The sequence below is a fragment of the Tamandua tetradactyla genome, chromosome 4, assembly GCF_023851605.1.
Source record: "Tamandua tetradactyla isolate mTamTet1 chromosome 4, mTamTet1.pri, whole genome shotgun sequence".
Classification (NCBI taxonomy): Eukaryota; Metazoa; Chordata; class Mammalia; order Pilosa; family Myrmecophagidae; genus Tamandua; species Tamandua tetradactyla.
This window is the reverse complement of record NC_135330.1, coordinates 147,230,719-147,249,425: the sequence shown is the minus strand read 5'-3', so window position 1 is coordinate 147,249,425 and position 18,707 is coordinate 147,230,719. Positions and strand designations below refer to the sequence as shown.

The 18,707-nt window shown below is 34.1% G+C and overlaps 1 protein-coding gene across 13 annotated transcripts in view; it reads left to right on the top strand.

Annotated features, from left to right (window-relative positions):
• RBM26 (RNA binding motif protein 26) overlaps nucleotides 1–18,707 on the top strand; it is a 96,950-nt gene that overhangs the window by 26,649 nt on the left and 51,594 nt on the right. For 6 of the 13 annotated variants that reach the window (XM_077158503.1, XM_077158502.1, XM_077158496.1 and 3 more), the window contains exons 2-9: nucleotides 7,211–7,329; nucleotides 7,965–8,101; nucleotides 11,289–11,377; nucleotides 12,054–12,271; nucleotides 13,900–14,160; nucleotides 14,885–15,124; nucleotides 15,530–15,700; nucleotides 16,171–16,326. In XM_077158503.1, coding sequence (XP_077014618.1) covers nucleotides 7,211–7,329; nucleotides 7,965–8,101; nucleotides 11,289–11,377; nucleotides 12,054–12,271; nucleotides 13,900–14,160; nucleotides 14,885–15,124; nucleotides 15,530–15,700; nucleotides 16,171–16,326 — 1,391 coding nt within the window. The remainder of the gene's footprint in view (nucleotides 1–7,210; nucleotides 7,330–7,964; nucleotides 8,102–11,288; nucleotides 11,378–12,053; nucleotides 12,272–13,899; nucleotides 14,161–14,884; nucleotides 15,125–15,529; nucleotides 15,701–16,170; nucleotides 16,327–18,707) is intronic. The other 7 variants (XM_077158507.1, XM_077158506.1, XM_077158500.1 and 4 more) reach the window with 3 other exon arrangements.

Genomic DNA, 18,707 nt, shown 5'->3' with positions numbered 1-18,707 from the left:
CTAGTCCTGTTGCACAGTCTGTATCCTTTCAGCTCCAGTTACCCATTATCTTACCCTGTTTCTAACTCCTGATGGTCTCTGTTACCAATGACATATTCCAAGTTTATTCTCTAATGTCGGTTCACATCAGTGGGACCATACAGTATTTGTCCTTTAGTTTTTGGCTTGTCTCACTCAGCATAATGTTCTCTAGGTCCATCCATGTTATTACATGCTTCATAAGTTTATTCTGTCTTAAAGCTGCGTAATATTCCATCATATGTATATACCACAGTTTGTTTAGCCACTCTTCTGTTGATGGACATTTTGGCTGTTTCCATCACTAACTTTTTCCTCTGCTTTTCTATATATGATTTTAAGATTTGTTTTGAAGAAAGACTTTGCAGACCCCACAAAATGTTCTGGAAATGACCAGAATGGAATGCCTTGTATACTTTTTACGATTACTTTTTTATTACCTGTATTTATAGATCAGTAATTGAACAGCATACTGTATTATAGCATACATTTGCATAATATCCCATGAATAAAATTGAACCTGTGGATTATACTCTTAGTTTTGTGAGGGGTTTATTCTTCAGTCCAGTGCTTATCCTCTAAGCTGTTTAGCCAATGCTTGAAACCATTCTATTAATGGAGAACTTGCTTTCTTTCAGACAGTTTATTTTGCCTTTGGAAGTTATCTGCTTATTTAAAAGATCTGTTTCTATTTTGAGCCAAAATCTGTTGTTTCTGTCTATTGGTTCTAGTGATATCCCCTAGAGGACATATTGAATAAATGTGATTCTTCCTTGTGATAGGCCTTCAATCATTAAAGTCTTAAAACGTTCTCCGAGATTTTGGTTCTCCAGGCTGAGAATCTCTAGTAAGTTATATCATAATGACATCCATTGACCATCCTGGTCATTTTCTAAGAATCTGTTCAAGTTGTTTATAAAAGATTGGCACCTAGAACTAAAAGCAGTAGTAGCACTCTGTTCTGAATAGGAGAGCAGCAACTGTTTCCTCTTTTGTTCTCAGTTTCCTGTTTTACTACTTCTTTTTGATTTAATGTTTTTCCGAACCAGCTTACACTTCTATTTCATTTAACTTATTGTTAACTAAAATACTTAAATTGCCCCTGTCCTCCACAAATGCTATTGGTAAGTCATGTCTCATGCCTTCTTTATTCAGTAGTTTCTGGTTTTCTTTTGTTTTTATGTCAGTATCCCACCCTGCCCCCACACCAGCCACACATTCACCCACACCACACACACACACACATACACACACACACACAGTGATAGGTTGGAGCATTTTGTGGTCGGAATCATGATTTATTAACAGAATGTGTTTTTGCTTAGCTGGGAAATTTCTTATTGAACATAGAAAACAGGCCATATTCCCACTGATTCTAAGGTAGAAAAGAAGTCACTTTTTAAATATTTCTTTGTATCTAAACATTTTCAAAACTTGATTTTTATTTTTCCTCTTTCTTTGATCTGTAAGGAGATTGCAGCCCCACTTTTCTTCCATTCCAGGATGCTAGCAGTGTAGCAGAGAGTCAAGTCTAGCTCTTGACAAGATATGTAACATTCACATCACTAACCTGTCACTGTTAGTGACAGTTGCACTTGTAAAGTATCTCATGAACAGTTGTGTTTGCCAGGACAGTTTCCCTCCCTGCTCTTTTTGGAGTTGTAGGTTTACAGAAAAATCATGCATAAAATCCAGAAGTTCCCATGTACCACCCTATTATTAACACCTTGCATTAATGTACATTTGCTACAGCTTATGAAAGAACATTTTTATAGTTGTAGTCCATTGTTTACATAGTTTTCACTGTTGTACAGTCCTGTGTTTCTTGGTGTTTTGTTTTGTTTTTTTACCTTTCTGGACATTTCAAATAAATGGAATCATACAACATGTGGTCTTTGTGTCTGGCTTCTTTCACTTGGCCTAATGTTTCCAAGGTTCATCTGTGTTGTAGAATTCATCAGTTCTTTATCACTTAATAGTATTCTGCTGTATGGATATGCCACATTTTGTTTTTCCATTCATCAGTTGATGGGCATTTGGGTTGTTTCCATTTCGGAGGTAGAGTTAATAATGTTGCTGTGATCATTCATGTGCAGATCTTTGTGTAGTTATATGTTTTCATTTATCTTGAGTAGATAACTAGGAGAGGAATTGCTGTGTTATATGGTAAATTTATGTTTAACTTTTTAAAAAACTGCCAAACTACATTCCAAAATGACTGTGCCATTTTACATTACCACCAGCAATGTATAAGGATTTTAATTTCTCCACATCCTTGTCAACATTTGTTTTTCTTTTATTTGAGAAGTTATGGGGTTACAGAAAATCATGCATAAAAATACAGGGTTCCCATATGCCACCCTGTTATTTAGACCTTGTATTGATATCGTGCATTTGTTGCAATGTTTAAATTTTTTTCCTATATGGACAGTTTTTAAAACCACTGACTCATTACTATCTGAATAAAATCTTTTAATTAAGTAATTTTAAACAGTTTTATTTCATTACTTTTGCAGTGCAGGTTATTATTGCTAGATGTTCAGATAATGCATGCAGCCTTGACACTTTTAATTAATATAACAAATAGAAAAGAGAGCACATGTCCCTGATCCATAATATTTTGGTATATTATTACAATTTTATGTTTCAGTTATTTTTACTCAGTTGTAATTTGTGTTTTTCTTTTTCAAATATATTAAGATAAAAACAGAACGGCGTTTTATAGGACTTAACAAATTTGTCCCTCTGAATGCAAATTTAGCTATCGCTACTAAATGTGAAATTATAAAACTACCTTTTATTATATAATTTATAACTCAACAAAATTTTGAAAGTAATATGCTGTTCAGACTCTTTCAAGCATTTAGAATTTTGTGCATTGTTGATTTGTTGTTATTGTGGCTTTTGTTGTCTTTGATTCAAATGATGTTGAGCAAAGATTGATCGGAACATATAATATGAAATTGTATCTTGCTGTTTTATAGAGCTATTGTCCATAGACCGGAATAGGTACAAAAATCTCCAAGTTCTTTCTCCAGATTTTAGCTGCTAACATTTTAATTCACTCTAATAGTGTTCTATTTATAAATCAATAGGGTGGCGAATGAGACAAATTTATTTGGTGTTTGATTAAGAGAAACATAAAATGACGTTTATAGGCTACAGTTGCAATAAAACAGTATATAATACATTTGTACTGTTATAGATTATATGCTTTTCAGCAAACTGAAGTTTATTTAATTGATTATGCCGATTCAGATTTCCTTAACGTGAATAAGTACTGTTTCGTGGTCTCTCATGCAGTATTACCAGTTTTCAGATGCAAACGTATCCATAGGTTATATGTATCCATGAGGTTATTGTCCCAATTCATCATGCAGATTGCATCACTGATCCAAGTATTTCCATGCTCATTATGATAAAACATGAAGAAAAATTAATGTATTAAAAGACTTTTTGTCTATATGTTAAAAAGTTTTTTGTTGGTACATATGCAAAGTAAATTTGAAAGAAAAAGTGAAAGTGTTTTTAAAAATCTCTCATGTACCAGTAAAATGTATGTATGTATTTTCACTGTTAGTTGTTCAGATTATAATTTAGCATAAGTCTTTGTAATAAATGGAAATAAATCTAGAGAAGAATTGATAATTACTGAGTAACATCACATTACCCTGAAACCTAGTAGCTTTTAACAGATTTGTTTTACAGTTTCTAGGGGTATCGAATTTGGGAGCAGCTTAGCTGGATGTTTGTAGCTTAGGTCTCTCGTGAGATCACAGTCAAGCTGTCCGCCAGGGAACCTGGAACTGTTGAATCTGCTTTTAAGCTCACTCACAGGTGGCTACTGGCTGGAGGACTCATTTCATCACCACATGGTCCTTTTTTTTTTATATACATGGGCAGGCACCGGGAATCGAACCCGGGCCCTCTGGCATGACAGGCAAGCATTCTTGCCTGCTGAGCCACCATGGCCCGCCCACCACATAGTCCTTTTTATAAGGCTGCTCAAATGTCTTCAGGACTTGGCAGTTGATTTCTCCAGACAGCTGACTTCTCCAGAACAAATAATCCAAGAGGGAGAAAGAAGTATGCCACACTGTCTTTTATGACCTAAGCTCAGAAGTTACTTCCGCCATATTTGTTAGAAGCAAAGTCACTAAGTCCAGCCCATTCTGTCAGATTTCTGTGCAGCCTTTATAAAACAACAACACAGTAAAATACAGATTGTTGAATTAGTCCTCTTGATTGACTTGCAAGCAGGTTTTTTCATAGGTTCTACTGTGTAATCAAAACTTGTCCACTGTCTTAAGATGTACTTTTTAATTCAATGACATGTGATGTCTATACTTGTATAGAACTGTTGCATAAATTATATCCAAATATGTATAAAAATAGAGACTTTTTAATATATGTTGCAGTTTTCTGGCATTTTATTGTATATGTGTTCTTTATTCTAGCATTTGAATTCGAGGTAGAATGCAAGGTATCTCTCATGTTTATTAGAGATAAAATTGCTAACAGTTAAAAATAAAGAGCAATAATAAGGATGTAAGGTTAAATATATCATATGTATCTTTTGTTCTTCAAATGAACTGCTTACGTATCCCTTTCTTCATGTCATCTGTAGTCATTCCTCTGCTCTGCTTCCCTATATCTTTTTTTTTTATTTTTTTATTTTGTATTGGGCAGGCTCCAGGAATTGAACCCAGGTCTCCAGCATGGCAAGCCAGAATTCTGCCACTGAGCCACTTTTGCATCCCCCCTGTATCTAATTTTACAGCTATGAATATTAAACCTTTTTGTGTAATCGGTAGCCTTGAAAACCTAATTTACGAGCGTCACTTAGGCTATTGGCATGAAACTAAACCATTGTATTTTTGCTGCCAGGCTAGGAAATTAAGTCTAAGCTGAGATTTTAGGGTTGATTCTAGATTGGGATTTTGCATGCTGGTGACATAGAAGGATAGTGGAAGGAAAGTGAGGCAGAGATGATTGAAGAATTGTTTAAAGGCTACTTAAAATAATGGACTTTGAAAATTAAGTTGGAAAGGGGAGGCTTAAGCTGAAAGTGAGCTATAGGAACTGTTTCTGTACAGAAAACAATACAAGGAGGTGGCGTTGTGGAGAGCTTTTAAAAGAAGTAATTGGGTAGATAGGGAGTTGATGGCTGTTTATAGTAATAAGTAAATTGCAGATTTGGTTTTTGCACAGCTCATTGTAAAAGACAGTCTAGTGTATTGTAATGGTTAAGAGCATAGACTTTGGAATAATATTTAGGTTTAAATCTTCATTCTGATACTTGCTTGCCATATTGTCTTTGGCATTTGTTTAGCTTTTTTTCTAGTCCAGGTTTCTTCATTTATAAATGAGAGCTAATTATGGTATGTAACTTAAGGACCCATTTTATGGCACAAACTAGGTATGAAGTAAATGTTAATGGTTAACCATTGCTGCTATTTTGTTGTTGCTTAGCTTGTAAAATGATCTTTAACCAATAAATTTTTTAGCTTAGTAAATAGCTACCTGGTTCAGTCACCAGAAAGTTTTCACCTCTTGATCCTGTCCCTCCTTCACTTATTTCCCATTCTCCAACTAGTAAACGTTGTTATTTATCCTTTCATTTATTTATTCAGACATAAGCCATTCCAAGCATAGTATTTCTCCATTTTTCACATAAATGGTAATAAACCATACTATTTCTCTACCTTGTTTTTAAAGCTTTATTTATTGAAAAATTCTCTAAGATGTGAAAACTTACTCAGTTTTTCTTTTTTTGGCATGGGCAGGCTCCGGAAATTGAACTCGGTTCCCTCCGTTCTTTTCAATGTGTCTGCCATTCACTTATGTGGATTTAGTTTTATTTTTTCAGTCCTCTGTCAATGGATGCTTGCTCATTTTAAAATTTTGTAATCAGTGTGATAATGAATAACTTACATCTGCACCATTTTGAAGATGTACATAGGATAGATTTCTAGAAGTAGACGTATTGAATCAAAGGGTATAGATGCATTCCTGACCTTGATATATGCTACCAAAATACTCTCTGGGACCGCAAGTTTATTTGCACAGATAGTAAAACTATCATAGCTTTGCCTCCAGAAAAATATTTTCATATTTTTTGGATATTACCAACCTGATAGCCAAAACATGTTATGGTAGTATAGTGTGAATTTGCATTTTTCTCATGAATGAGGTTTTAATTTTACTCAGATTTGAGCCACTTTCATTTTTTCTGTAACAAATGTTTTGTCCTTTTTTCTCTTCTGTTGTTGGTCTTATTGATTAATAGAAACTCTGTATGTTAGGGAGATTCACCTTTTGCCATAAGTTAAAATTACTTGATTTAGTTTGTCTTTTTTTTTTTTTTTTTAACATGGGCAGGCACCGGGAAATGAACCCAGGTTTTATTTGTCTTTTTACTCTGTTTTCATTCCAGAGTTTTTTTATGTTTATCATAATTAACCATTTTCATGATGTGATTTTAACACCATAAATGTATCACTCCAGAGCTATAAAGTAACTTTCATATTTTCTTCTAATGATTTAATGGTTTCACATTTTTACATTTTTGTATTTAATTATGGTATATGGAGTGAGTTAGAGATCCAACTTGGTTTTATGATATCTGCTAGCTTGTTTTAGTACCATTTATTGCAGTTAATCTCTTCCTCATTGATTTGGATGCTACTTTTATAAAATCTGAATTCCTCTATTTATTTGGACCTATTTGTAGATTTTCTTTTATGCTGTTTATTTAATATATTGTATAGTATGTTTTCAAATTTCCCTATTTGCTCTCTCTTTGAAGTTTTTCTGTTATTTGTCTAGTTCTGGTAGAGGAAAAGCATTTTGGTATTTTATTAGAACCATACTGATTATATTAATTTATAATGCTTTGGTATTGTTTAAACTTTGTTATAAGTTCTTTTTAATAATAAAGCCTGTTGAATTTTTTAAATGTATGAATAGTGTGTAGGTATATTATTTGGAAGGATGCTGAATGATGGCTATATATATACTATGTAAAGTATATTAATATAAAAGAGAAAAACTTAAATTTCCTGAGTTCCTTCAGTGAGCCAGGTACTTTTTTACATATATTAACTCATTTAATTAACATATCTATTAAGTTCGTTTGCCTGGAATTTAGCTTTTTAATGGCTAAATGACTAAACATTGCTTTTTTCTTCAGCTGTGATGCAGATCCATCAGCCCTAGCAAAATATGTGCTGGCTTTAGTAAAGAAAGACAAAAGTGAAAAAGAGTTAAAGGCATTATGTATTGATCAGCTGGATGTATTTCTTCAGAAAGGTAAGCTCTTCAATTAAAAACTATTGCTTTATTGTAAACGGTTATTTTAATTACCCATAGAGTACTAAAGGAACCCAGTAAAAGACAAGATCTAATTGTAATAGAGTTAGACAAACGATATTATTATTGACTATATTCATAGCTCACTTAAAATGGAAGCCATTTCTTTCATTAGGTTCTTTTGCTCATTCTTAAAGCACACTATTAGTTTTCTTATATAAGTAAAAACAAGAAAATCACTGAATGCTTCTTTATTTAAAGATAGTACTGGCTAGGAAAACTACTCCGAATGCTGTATTGCATGTTATTTCTCACTTTTTTTCACTTTGCTTATGTCTAGAGAATGATAATATTTGTGTGTGGCCTTGTGTGTGGGTGTATGAAAAAGACTAGTTATGGCTGAAAGTGACAAGCCTTTAGGCTCTGGTCATTCCAGCCCCCAACCAACTTGAAAATTGAGTGGATTAGTGTTACTATGGGACTTGTATTGTGGTACAATGGTTGGAAAACTATTAGGCTTAGTGTAATTTCTAGATTTATAAAAATCAGGGTATGTTTTGTCCTATTAGAGGTCTTATGTATAGAGATGGATAATTAGTATCTCTTAATCTATAGCATTTTGGTTTTACTTTTAGAGACACAGATATTTGTGGAAAAACTTTTTGATGCTGTGAATACAAAGAGTTATCTACCTCCTCCAGAACAGCCATCATCAGGAAGCCTGAAGGTAGAATTTTTTCAGCACCAAGAAAAAGATATTAAAAAAGAAGAGGTAAGGATTTGTGTTATATTTTATATGTTCTTTAAATACATATGAGGAATAATTAAACAGTTTTATTTTCTGTATCTTTTGGGAGTCCCCAAGACCACCCCTAGGTTTGATAATTCATTGGGAGGACCCATAGTATACAGTCACATCATAGCTATGTTTATTACAGTGAAAGGATACAAAGCATAATCAGCAAATGGAAAAGGCACATAGGATGAAGTGTGGGGAAAACACAAGCAAGCTTTCAAGAGTCCTCTCCCAGTAAAGTCGTCAGGATGCTCTTAATTTCCCCAGCAATGAATTGTGGCAACACATGTGAAAAGTCTCCCAGGGAAATTCATTAGACTCATCACCTTGAGTTTTTATTGGAGTCTGGTTAAGTAGGTACCCTCTGCCTAGAATGTACCCCAATTCCAGGCTCCCAGAAGAAAAGCAGGTGTTCAGTGTAAACCATATTATTTAAAAAACAAAATCAGATTCAGTGAGTTACTCTTATTAGGGAATGGTGGGAACCATTCCAAAATCCAGATTCCCGGATGCCAGTCAAGGACCAGCCTTGCATGCAGGACTTTTGGAGGATGTAGTTGCATGCCTGTTTTTGTTTTTGTTTTTGTTTTTTTAATTGAGAAATATACACACATGTACAGTCCAACCATAATATGCAATCAGTGGCTTACAGTAGCATCACATAGTTGTGTATTCTTCTTTATGACCTTTCTGAGCCTCGGTTTCCTCAGCTGTGGAATGAAAACATTACAGGGCTGTTGTTAGGCGTAAGTTAAGTAACGTATATAAAATACCTGGTAGGTTCTGAGTAAATGGTAGCTGTTACCATCATTGAGAAATTGGGGGGCTGTGGGAACTGTGGTTGTGTCCTGTGTGTTTTACCCCAGATGATGTAAGTAAGTACATGTTTATGTTGCAGTGATAGAACATAATATTGTACAATAATTCTCAAGTATGTTTTTATCTCTCTATATCTGAATTTATTTACATATACATATGAGTATATATTTATTCATGTTATTCATATAGAAAAAGGACATCCTACACGATTTCACATGTATTACTCCAGATTTTTCCTGCATTTATTCCCCCCCAAATACTATTATCATACTGTATTATTTTGTAACTTGCTTCTCTTACTTAAAAATAAATCTTAAGTCTTGTTTTATCTTTCATTACCTGCATTCTTTTGAAATAGCTACATAATGTTCTACTGTGAAGTGTATCAGGATTAGATTTAATTTATGTAATTAATAGAAAAAAGCACAGAATGTCTATTTTTCTGTGACGTGTAAAAGAGTTCTGAAGTAGACAACCTAGGGATAGTATGGTGGTTCCAGCTTTTGAAGAACCTGGCACTCTTTGTAATTTTCTGCTCTACCATCCTTAGTGTGTGGCTGCCTGGAATGCAGACAGGATAACTGGAGTCGCAGCAGGAAGGAAAAAGGAGCAAGAATAAGGGTTGTGCATCCCTACTGAGTTAGCCACCTTGAAACAACTTTCCTGGAATCCCCATTCACTGCCTCTGTTTACTCTTCACTGGTCACTTCTGTCTGCAAGAGAAGACCAGAAGTGTAGTTTTACAGCTGTACATATTTCATAAATAGCTACAGAGGAGATCTGTTAGTAAGGAGGAAAGGAAGAGTGGATATTGTATTGGCAATTGCTTATGTCATGTAGAGATAGATATATACAATAATTTATTTGTGTTTTCTCATTGATGGGTATTTGGGTTGGTTTCACATTTTTGCACTGCAAAGTATATATATAGTTAGAGAACTTGAAGGTTTATAGAAAGCCATGCAGAAAATACAGAAATAAATTACATTTTAATTCTTGAAAAATTTTTGTAAATTTTAGGTCTTTGATTTGATAAGTAGGCTCTCCTAAAGTAAATTAATGATGATGCTTTAGTTTTTTCATCTATTGATACAGTAATACTTCACCATAGTTTTCCTGATCAGTTGTAGAAGATACTTATCCTTGATCTTTCTGAGCTGTTAAAATGCCAAACGGCAGTCTGAGTTTTAAATGTTGCGGGCATAGTGAAAGTTCCCAGATGGGCATATTCTGTGGGATATGAAGATCTGTCGATATAATTACTCTCAGAAGCACATTGAGGCAAATAGAAAGAAGGAGGTACATCAGGAGAGTTATATTTCTGCCTGTTTTCTTCAGAGGGAGGGTAGAGGTGGTTGGGAAGAGGAGATGAAAAGTCCTTAAATGAAAAAAGGCAAACTATTAAGAGAAGGCATTGAAGTGGTTTTTTTTGCATAGTTTGGCATGTTGATAGGGTTTCCATATAATTTATCATCCCAAGTGGGACACTTTGTAGAGTGAGAAAAGCTCTAACCAAAAAGGGATACTGGAAAAATTGGCGTAAACTTGGACATGTTTATCCTATCAATAGACTACCTCCATCAGAATATCTAATGCAAAATATTGAGACCTATCATGTACAGAAGTCATATATGTTCAGTATTTCCTGTATGTGTTTAACCTTTGAATTCAGTTTTCCTAGTAACACCTATTAATGTCTTGTGGAACCAGCATTATTGTGGGCATGACAGTCTGGAAAATTCTGGCATAGAGAAAATAGCACTGCTCAAGGGAATGTCACAGGATTGTTGTCTACTGATTATATAATATGATTGGAGGCCCTTGGAGGAAAGAGGAATTTATTGCTATCTTGCTGCTATGAGGACCTGGAAAACTGCTTAACCTTACATATTGTTTTGCCCAAATGTTTTTTTTGTGACCTGGTTTTTAATGACGAAGTTCTTGTTGTTCTGTATGTTCTCTGATGTGTTTTGCACTAGACCAAATCCATGAAACCAAAATATATGCCTGTTTACTTAGATTTTTGAAAGAAGAAATAGAAATGGCTTTCCACTAATTATGTTAAAATGGGGATACTTCTTACTTAAAATGGGGAGAAAAGATGTTTTCTCACCACCATTGTCTAGAATAAGCATTTATGAGTTTGTCATTCACTTTAGCTTTCAAGAGGCCTGCTTTTGTAGCTAAATAAAATGATTGTGCTTTGTAGAGAAATTTATTTTGTGTCGGTTATTTTAGAAGAAGGGGACAATTTAACTCATGTATTTTAATGTTACTTAAGCTGTTAAAATAGCACCCTGACAAGGAAAGACTTGCTAAACTTACATTTTTCTTTCTACTTCAGATCACAAAGGAAGAAGAGCGAGAAAAGAAGTTTTCTAGAAGGCTAAATCACAGTCCTCCCCAGTCAAGTTCCCGATACAGAGAAAATAGGTGATCAGTTCATTGAACCATTCTCAATGTTTACACTTTGGTTATCTTTTATATGAATGTTCAGACTTAAAATGTTATTTTTACTTAGTAGCAAGTAACTTCTACTCTCTTATTGGTATAGGAAAGTTCCTTTTCTACCAAGAAAATCTAGGTTATATTTATAGGTCACTGAAGTGAAATTTAGAGCAGTGCTTGGCATATAGAAAACACTTGATAAATATTAGGTTTTATTACTTTTATTTCTATCTTCAAATTCTAGTGGAATCTTATAATTTGATGAGTAGGCTCTCCTAAAGTAAGTTTTTCAAGAAAAAGCCCCTTTTTCTTGAAGTTTCTCTTAAGTGTGAATGAATTACTTTTCCCATGGAGGCTTCATAAGCATTTAGAATAGAATGCATGTGATATGCGCCTATGTGTATGAGAATAAATGTGTAAGACATTATGTCCTCTGTGTACTGTAAGACATGGCTAAATACCTATAAAGATCCCTTTAAAGGGGTTTTAGAGTGCTTAAACAGCATACTCTGGTTTTCAGTTGTGTGAATCTTTTGATATTTAATTTCTGATGGTGGAATGAAGAATATATAATGTTCCAAGAATTGTGGCTTTTGCACTTAGTTTTTTCTTGTATCCATTTTAAAATTATTTACATAAAATTGTTCATGTATTTCTTTAGAAGTCGTGATGAGAGGAAAAAAGATGATCGTTCTCGCAAAAGAGATTATGATCGAAACCCTCCTCGAAGAGATTCATACAGAGACCGGTACAATAGAAGAAGAGGAAGAAGTCGTAGTTACAGCAGGAGTCGGAGTCGAAGTTGGAGTAAAGAGAGACTGCGTGACAGGGACAGGGATAGGAGCAGGACTAGAAGCAGGAGCAGAACACGAAGCAGGGGTATGTAATTTATATATATGTATTTTGTTGGCATTCATTTATTTGTGAAAACTTTATTTGAAGTTTTCATTCCGTTTTTTGTTTTTTTAATTTTTTTATCTTGTCCTTATTTTTTCCATTTTGATGCATTTTTTTTGTGAAAGTGAATGCTTTTAAAAATGTCTTTAAAAATTTTTATTTCATGCAAATTAAAATCATATTGAATTATTACTGTATAGCCATCAGAATGGCTAAATTTAAAGAGACTGACCATATCAAGTATTGGTTAAGATGAAGATGAACTGAAACTCTTTTAAAAAAGCGGTTGGGCAGTATTTTAGAATGTTAAACATATGTCTTCCATATGACCCAGCCTTTCAACTCCCAGCATTTACCCAAGAAAAGTGAAAGCATATGTCCATGCAAAGCCTTGTACGTAAATGTTAATTGCACTTTTATTTGTAGTAGCCAGAAATTAGAAACAATCCAGCTGTCCATCAGCAGGTGAATGGATAAACAGATTGTGATGTATTCATACAATGGAATATTACTCAAAGTAAAAAGTAATGGATTATCTTCCATGCAATAATATGGGTGAATCTCTAATTATGCCAAGTGAAAGAAACCAAACAAAATAAAGTAGATATGAATATCAGAGTTTAGAAAGTGCAAACTAATTTATGGTAACAGAAAACAAGTCAGTGGTTACCTAGAGATGGATTTACAGAGAGAGAGGGTCATGAAACTTCTGGGGGCAACAAGTATGCTCATTATCTTGATTGCAGTAAAGATGTCTCACATTCATATGTAGGTCAGAACTCATTAAATTGAAACACCTTTAGTATATACACTTTATTGTATCTGAAGTATATCACATACTTCAGAAACATAAAAAAATTTAGATGTGTGTTCACAAGAAAATGTTATTTCCGACATGTATAATTTTTCTTCCAATGCGTATTTAAAGAAAGATATTGCAGGCAGTAAAACAACTAAGACACCTTGAGTAAAATACCATTATTAAAGCTTAGATTTTTGTGCTTTTGCAACCTTTTTTTGTATACTCACCTGCAGTATTTAGAACATACTGTTTTTCACCTTTTATAAGGCCAAAGTATAAACCTTATACTTCTTGGTTACTCTTTTCTTTGAGTTATTCCCTTCCACAGACTTACTAGACCTCTCTGCATGTTGCTTCATTTGACTAACCTTAATATTTTTCCCTCTATGTCCATTTTCATCTTCAATAAGTAGTGGTCAGTGTAAAAAGTCTTACTAGGATCTTTAGATGTCTGTCACCTAAATGTTCATCTCAGGAAAAGTAACCATGCTTTTACTTGCATGTTTTATTTTGTGGGTTGAAGTAATTTGCATACTAAAGTTGTGATGAAGAAAGTAAAGCATGTCTTTTTTCCAATAAACAGACTCCAAGAAAAAATTCATTAAGTGCAGCAACTTTGTTTAGAGCATATTGAGAAGTAGTTTTCTTGTAACGTTAAGGATTAATTGATTAGTTTTTAAAAGAACACGATTGTGTGAAAATGTGAACAGTTTGTCCATATTTAACAAAACATCGCTGTCACTAAGAACTGGGACTTGGATTTTTTTAAAAGGGTATAATTTTCTAAATCATTTCTGTTTTGTTGCAGAAAGGGACCTGGTAAAGCCTAAATATGACCTGGATAGAACAGATCCATTAGAAAACAATTATACTCCCGTCTCTTCAGTTCCAAACATTTCATCTGGCCACTACCCAGTACCTACATTGAGCAGCACTATTACAGTCATTGCTCCCACTCATCATGGCAATAACACTACCGAAAGTTGGTCTGAATTTCATGAAGACCAGGTGGACCATAACTCTTACGCAAGACCACCAATGCCAAAGAAACGATGTAGAGACTATGATGGTGAGTCTTACAACTGCTTCATGAAGTGCTTAATATTTAATATCAGATTTCCTCTGGTATTGGCAATAGTGGGAAATTACTCTTAATCACTTCATGAATTCCTCAGTATCATTGAAAGCCTCTTCAGTTACCACATTTGGAATATCAAGATAGTGTTTATTTGCATGTCAGTCTTCATGTATTGTTGGAACTTTCCAAGCAATAAATAAATATCCACTAAGGTATTTATCAAGGAGTCTACTACTGAAACATTCATGCCAGAATCTACTGGTTCTTGGAATGTAGAGATGAATGGTTGTTCCTTGTAAAACGGTTATTGGCACATAGGTAGGAACTAGATTCGTGAATATGACTTATATATGAATTTTATAAAAGAATCTAATAGATTTTAAGCATTTACTGTAAAGATTTTATGAATATATCAAAGCCAAATTTGTAGAAAATTATTTAAGTTTTTATGAGCAATTTACATGAAGCATAATATTTCTAATGACGACAATAGTAAGTTCCATATCTTTCTAGCTTGGAATACATAATTTGGTGATATATTTTTATAGGGTGTATGTAGATACATGTAGATACCTTATCATGTGCTCTCATGAAATTGGTAATTATACTTGCCTATTATTAAGAATACTCACATTTTTAAAAATCTTATTTTTGTATAGAGGAAATTATATGTCCAGTGCTTTTCATGGTTTTTTCTAACTATTTTTTCTCACAGAAAAGGGTTTCTGTATGAGAGGAGACATGTGCCCTTTTGATCATGGAAGTGACCCAGTAGTTGTAGAAGATGTGAATCTTCCTGGTATGCTGCCTTTCCCAGCACAGCCTCCTGTTGTTGAAGGACCACCTCCTCCTGGACTCCCCCCACCTCCACCAATTCTTACACCTCCACCTGTGAATCTTAGACCCCCAGTGCCACCTCCAGGTCCATTACCACCCAGTCTCCCACCTGTCACAGGTAAGTAAATATGTTTGTTTGCCAGTATTTATGGTCTATCCATTCATAGTCTTTTTATATAGTTAATAAGTTTGATACTTGGCTTTTGTTAAAAGTATCTAAACTGATCCATATAGATATATACTGGAAACTAAGCTCCAGATACTCTCATTTGGTATACTTCTACTTTACATGCTCTGACAAACCACTTACTGTGGTTTGGAATGGACCTGAATTGTGTATGTCCCTGACAAACCCCAGCTGCCTGCAGTCTTTTATAATTTAAGGCAAACCTCTTTTGGAATATATTAAAGAGATATTTTGTTTGAGAAACTAGTTTAGTTGTAAGAGTTTGGTATTTGAGGATATGATTAATAGGAATCATGTTTGGATGTACAATAACTTATTTTATTTGTTTGCTTTCAGATGATATTTCTTATTCTTTGGTTTTGACAGGACCACCCCCTCCACTTCCTCCTTTGCAGCCATCTGGCATGGATGCTCCTCCAAACTCTGCAACCAGTTCTGTTCCAACTGTAGTAACAACTGGCATTCATCACCAGCCTCCTCCTGCTCCACCCTCTCTTTTTACTGCAGGTGGAGTTTTGCCTCTTTCTGAATTAAGATTATAGTTTTCTAGCTGTATTTTAGATGAGAAGATTTTAAATGCCCAGAGAGTAAATTTCTCAGTCAAAACTAGGTTGCATATATAAAGCATATAATGTAGACATAGTGAAGATACATTAAATGTAAGCCATCACCTTTTTTTTTTCTTGCAAGAACTAATTCATTTTTCTAGTGTTAATTAGTGGGACACATAGGTCTGTACAATACCTTTCAATGTTGTTCGTCTTCAGTATGGTAGCATTACTTATAGATAGCTGTTATTTTCTTTAAAGGAACTAAGTTATATAGTCTTCTTAAAATAACATTTCTTTTATAAAACTTTTCTCTCTAAGATACATTAATTATAGATTATATTATATATTAGTAGTATGTTATAAAGCTTTTCTGTTATTATTATAAAAATTACCAAGAGGAGTTTTGTAATTGTTTTTTAATTGCAGTTTTTGTATTACCAGATACATATGACACAGATGGCTACAATCCTGAAGCTCCAAGCATAACAAACACTTCCAGACCTATGTATAGACACAGGGTACATGCACAAAGGCCTAACTTGATAGGACTTACATCAGGGGATATGGATTTGCCACCAAGAGGTACTATGATTAATCTTTCCTTACAGTTTTCATGATATCGAGAACAGCAAAACATTTATAAAGAACATTCCTGCATTTATTGGGCTTGAGTATGGGATGGTGATTATGTTCATTTCTTGAATCCTTTTGTCTCCCTTGAGAAAAAGGTAATGTGCACTTCCCTGTTTGTGGTATTGGTGACACTTTTTTTCTACTAACCAATGGGAATGGACTTTCCCAACAGTACATAAAGGTAGTTTTTTTTTTCTTGTATTTTTTATGATTTATAGTCTTAATTGGTGTGTCTAAACTCTTCAGAGTAATACTTTATAATTTCTAAAGATAGATTCTTTCCTGGGTTGCATAATGAAATAAGCTATGTAAATATACACTTTTTATGTATTTTATTTATTTTGACATGTTTGAATTTGATATGGGTTTGCTTATAATATTGATAAAGCAAAAGTAGTACTTTTAAGAGGTATGTCATTGTATTTTAAAATTTTCTTAGAGGAGACAGGTTTTTTAATATAGTTTCTAAAAAGAGGAAGACCAACACAGTTATGAGCCAGGACACCATAAATGCTATTACTAGAGGTGCAGAGTGATAAGGAAGGGTCAGAGGAGGAAGAGAGTTCACATTATTTTGAAAAATGTAGATTTGCTACAGTAACATTTGATGTAGGGAATCGAGAGATTGTCAGGTATAATAGAAAACAGTTGTATGTCCTAATATCTTTTCTCCCAACCACCTCAACTAACTTTCAGAGTCCATGTTTCTTCCTACCTCTCCTTCATGTCTTTCTTAGTTGGAAAAAAATCATGTCATCAGTCATGAATGAAATTCCAACTTAAATCATAGCAGTTAATGTATAATATGCTTTAGTGAATTTGTCATTACATTGCATTTTATAATTTGCTCCTTGGAAGCTATCTGTTAGGTAACACTGAGCATCTTCCTTGAGTGTTCAAGGAACTTTTTGTGATGGAAGTATGAGGAAAATTTTAATTCAATTTTATATGCTCTTTGAAATCATAGATTTAATGTGGGCATCTGCCCTTTTTTTTGAGTACAGAATCGTCTCTGAGTCCTATATTCTTTATTTTATGCCACCCACAGAAATGTTAAATATTTCTGAAATTATAATGCTATTTATTGGTAGGAAGTATGATTCAAATTCTAAAAATTGGATTCAGGTTTTTTTTTTTTTTAGTATTTCTTATTGTAAAATATATATACAAAAAAGCAGTACATTTTAACAAGTAGTTATAACAGATTTCAAAGTTTGGTATGGGTTATTATTCACAGTTTTAGGTTTTTCCTTCTAGCTGCTCCAAAACACTGGAGACTAAAAAGAAATACCAGTATAATTTAACAGTCGTACTCATTTGCTAAATCCTAACTTTTCTGTCATAACTTCTCCTTTGATCCTTCTCCCAATCTTTAGCAACATTTGAGTTATACCCGTTCTGATTTTTTCATGTTGAAAAAGTTTTCATGGGATAAGGGGATGGGACTAGTTGATGTTCTTGGAGAGATTGGCACTTCTGGGTTTCAGGGCTTATCTGATCTTCAGGGCTTATCTAGCCTGAAGAAGAACATCTGAAGGTTTTAGGTTTCTGGAAAAGTAAACTTAGTATATGCAACTTTTGTAGGATCCCATATAGATCCCTGGTTCTTTCAGGTTAACAGGAATGATGTTGGTTGGAGATTGGCAAATCATGGCAATTAGCAATATCTAGCTGAATATCATCCAGAATAGTCTCTTGACTCTATTTGAACTCTCTTAGCCACTGGTGCTGTATTTTATTACATTTCTTATTTCCCTTTGGTCAAATAGGCCTTGTCAATTCCATGGTGCCAGGGCCAGGCTCATCATTGAGAGTCATGTCCCACATTGCCAGGGAGACTCATATCCCTGGGTGTCATGTCCCATGTAGCAGGGAGCCCACCCTCTTTTCAGTTCTCCTTTGAGGTATTCCAATAATTATCATTAATGCTGCAGAAATTTTTTTTTTTTTAGCAATTTCTATAAAAGATATATGCATATTGCTTAGAATTGAAAAGTAGTGACTTGAGATTGTGGCTATTCATGGTGTTTACCCATCCCCCAAATTTCCCCCACCTAAATCACAGGAAACTGTCCCCACCCCTACTCCCCTTCCTTCTTTGGCTTACTACTTCACATTTATTTCCTTTACATTATACTGATACTTCTTGTACTTACTGGAATCCTTTGTCATCTCATATTTGCTGCTCTGGAGTAGTGTAACTATATGCCACTGAAGGTCAGTATTTATTAGACCCATTCCAATGCTAGGCCCATTTCTAGCTGTGATGGAAGGAAGAGTGGTCAGACTCCTTGCAAATAAACAATACAAACTCCTTGCAGTTAAACCCT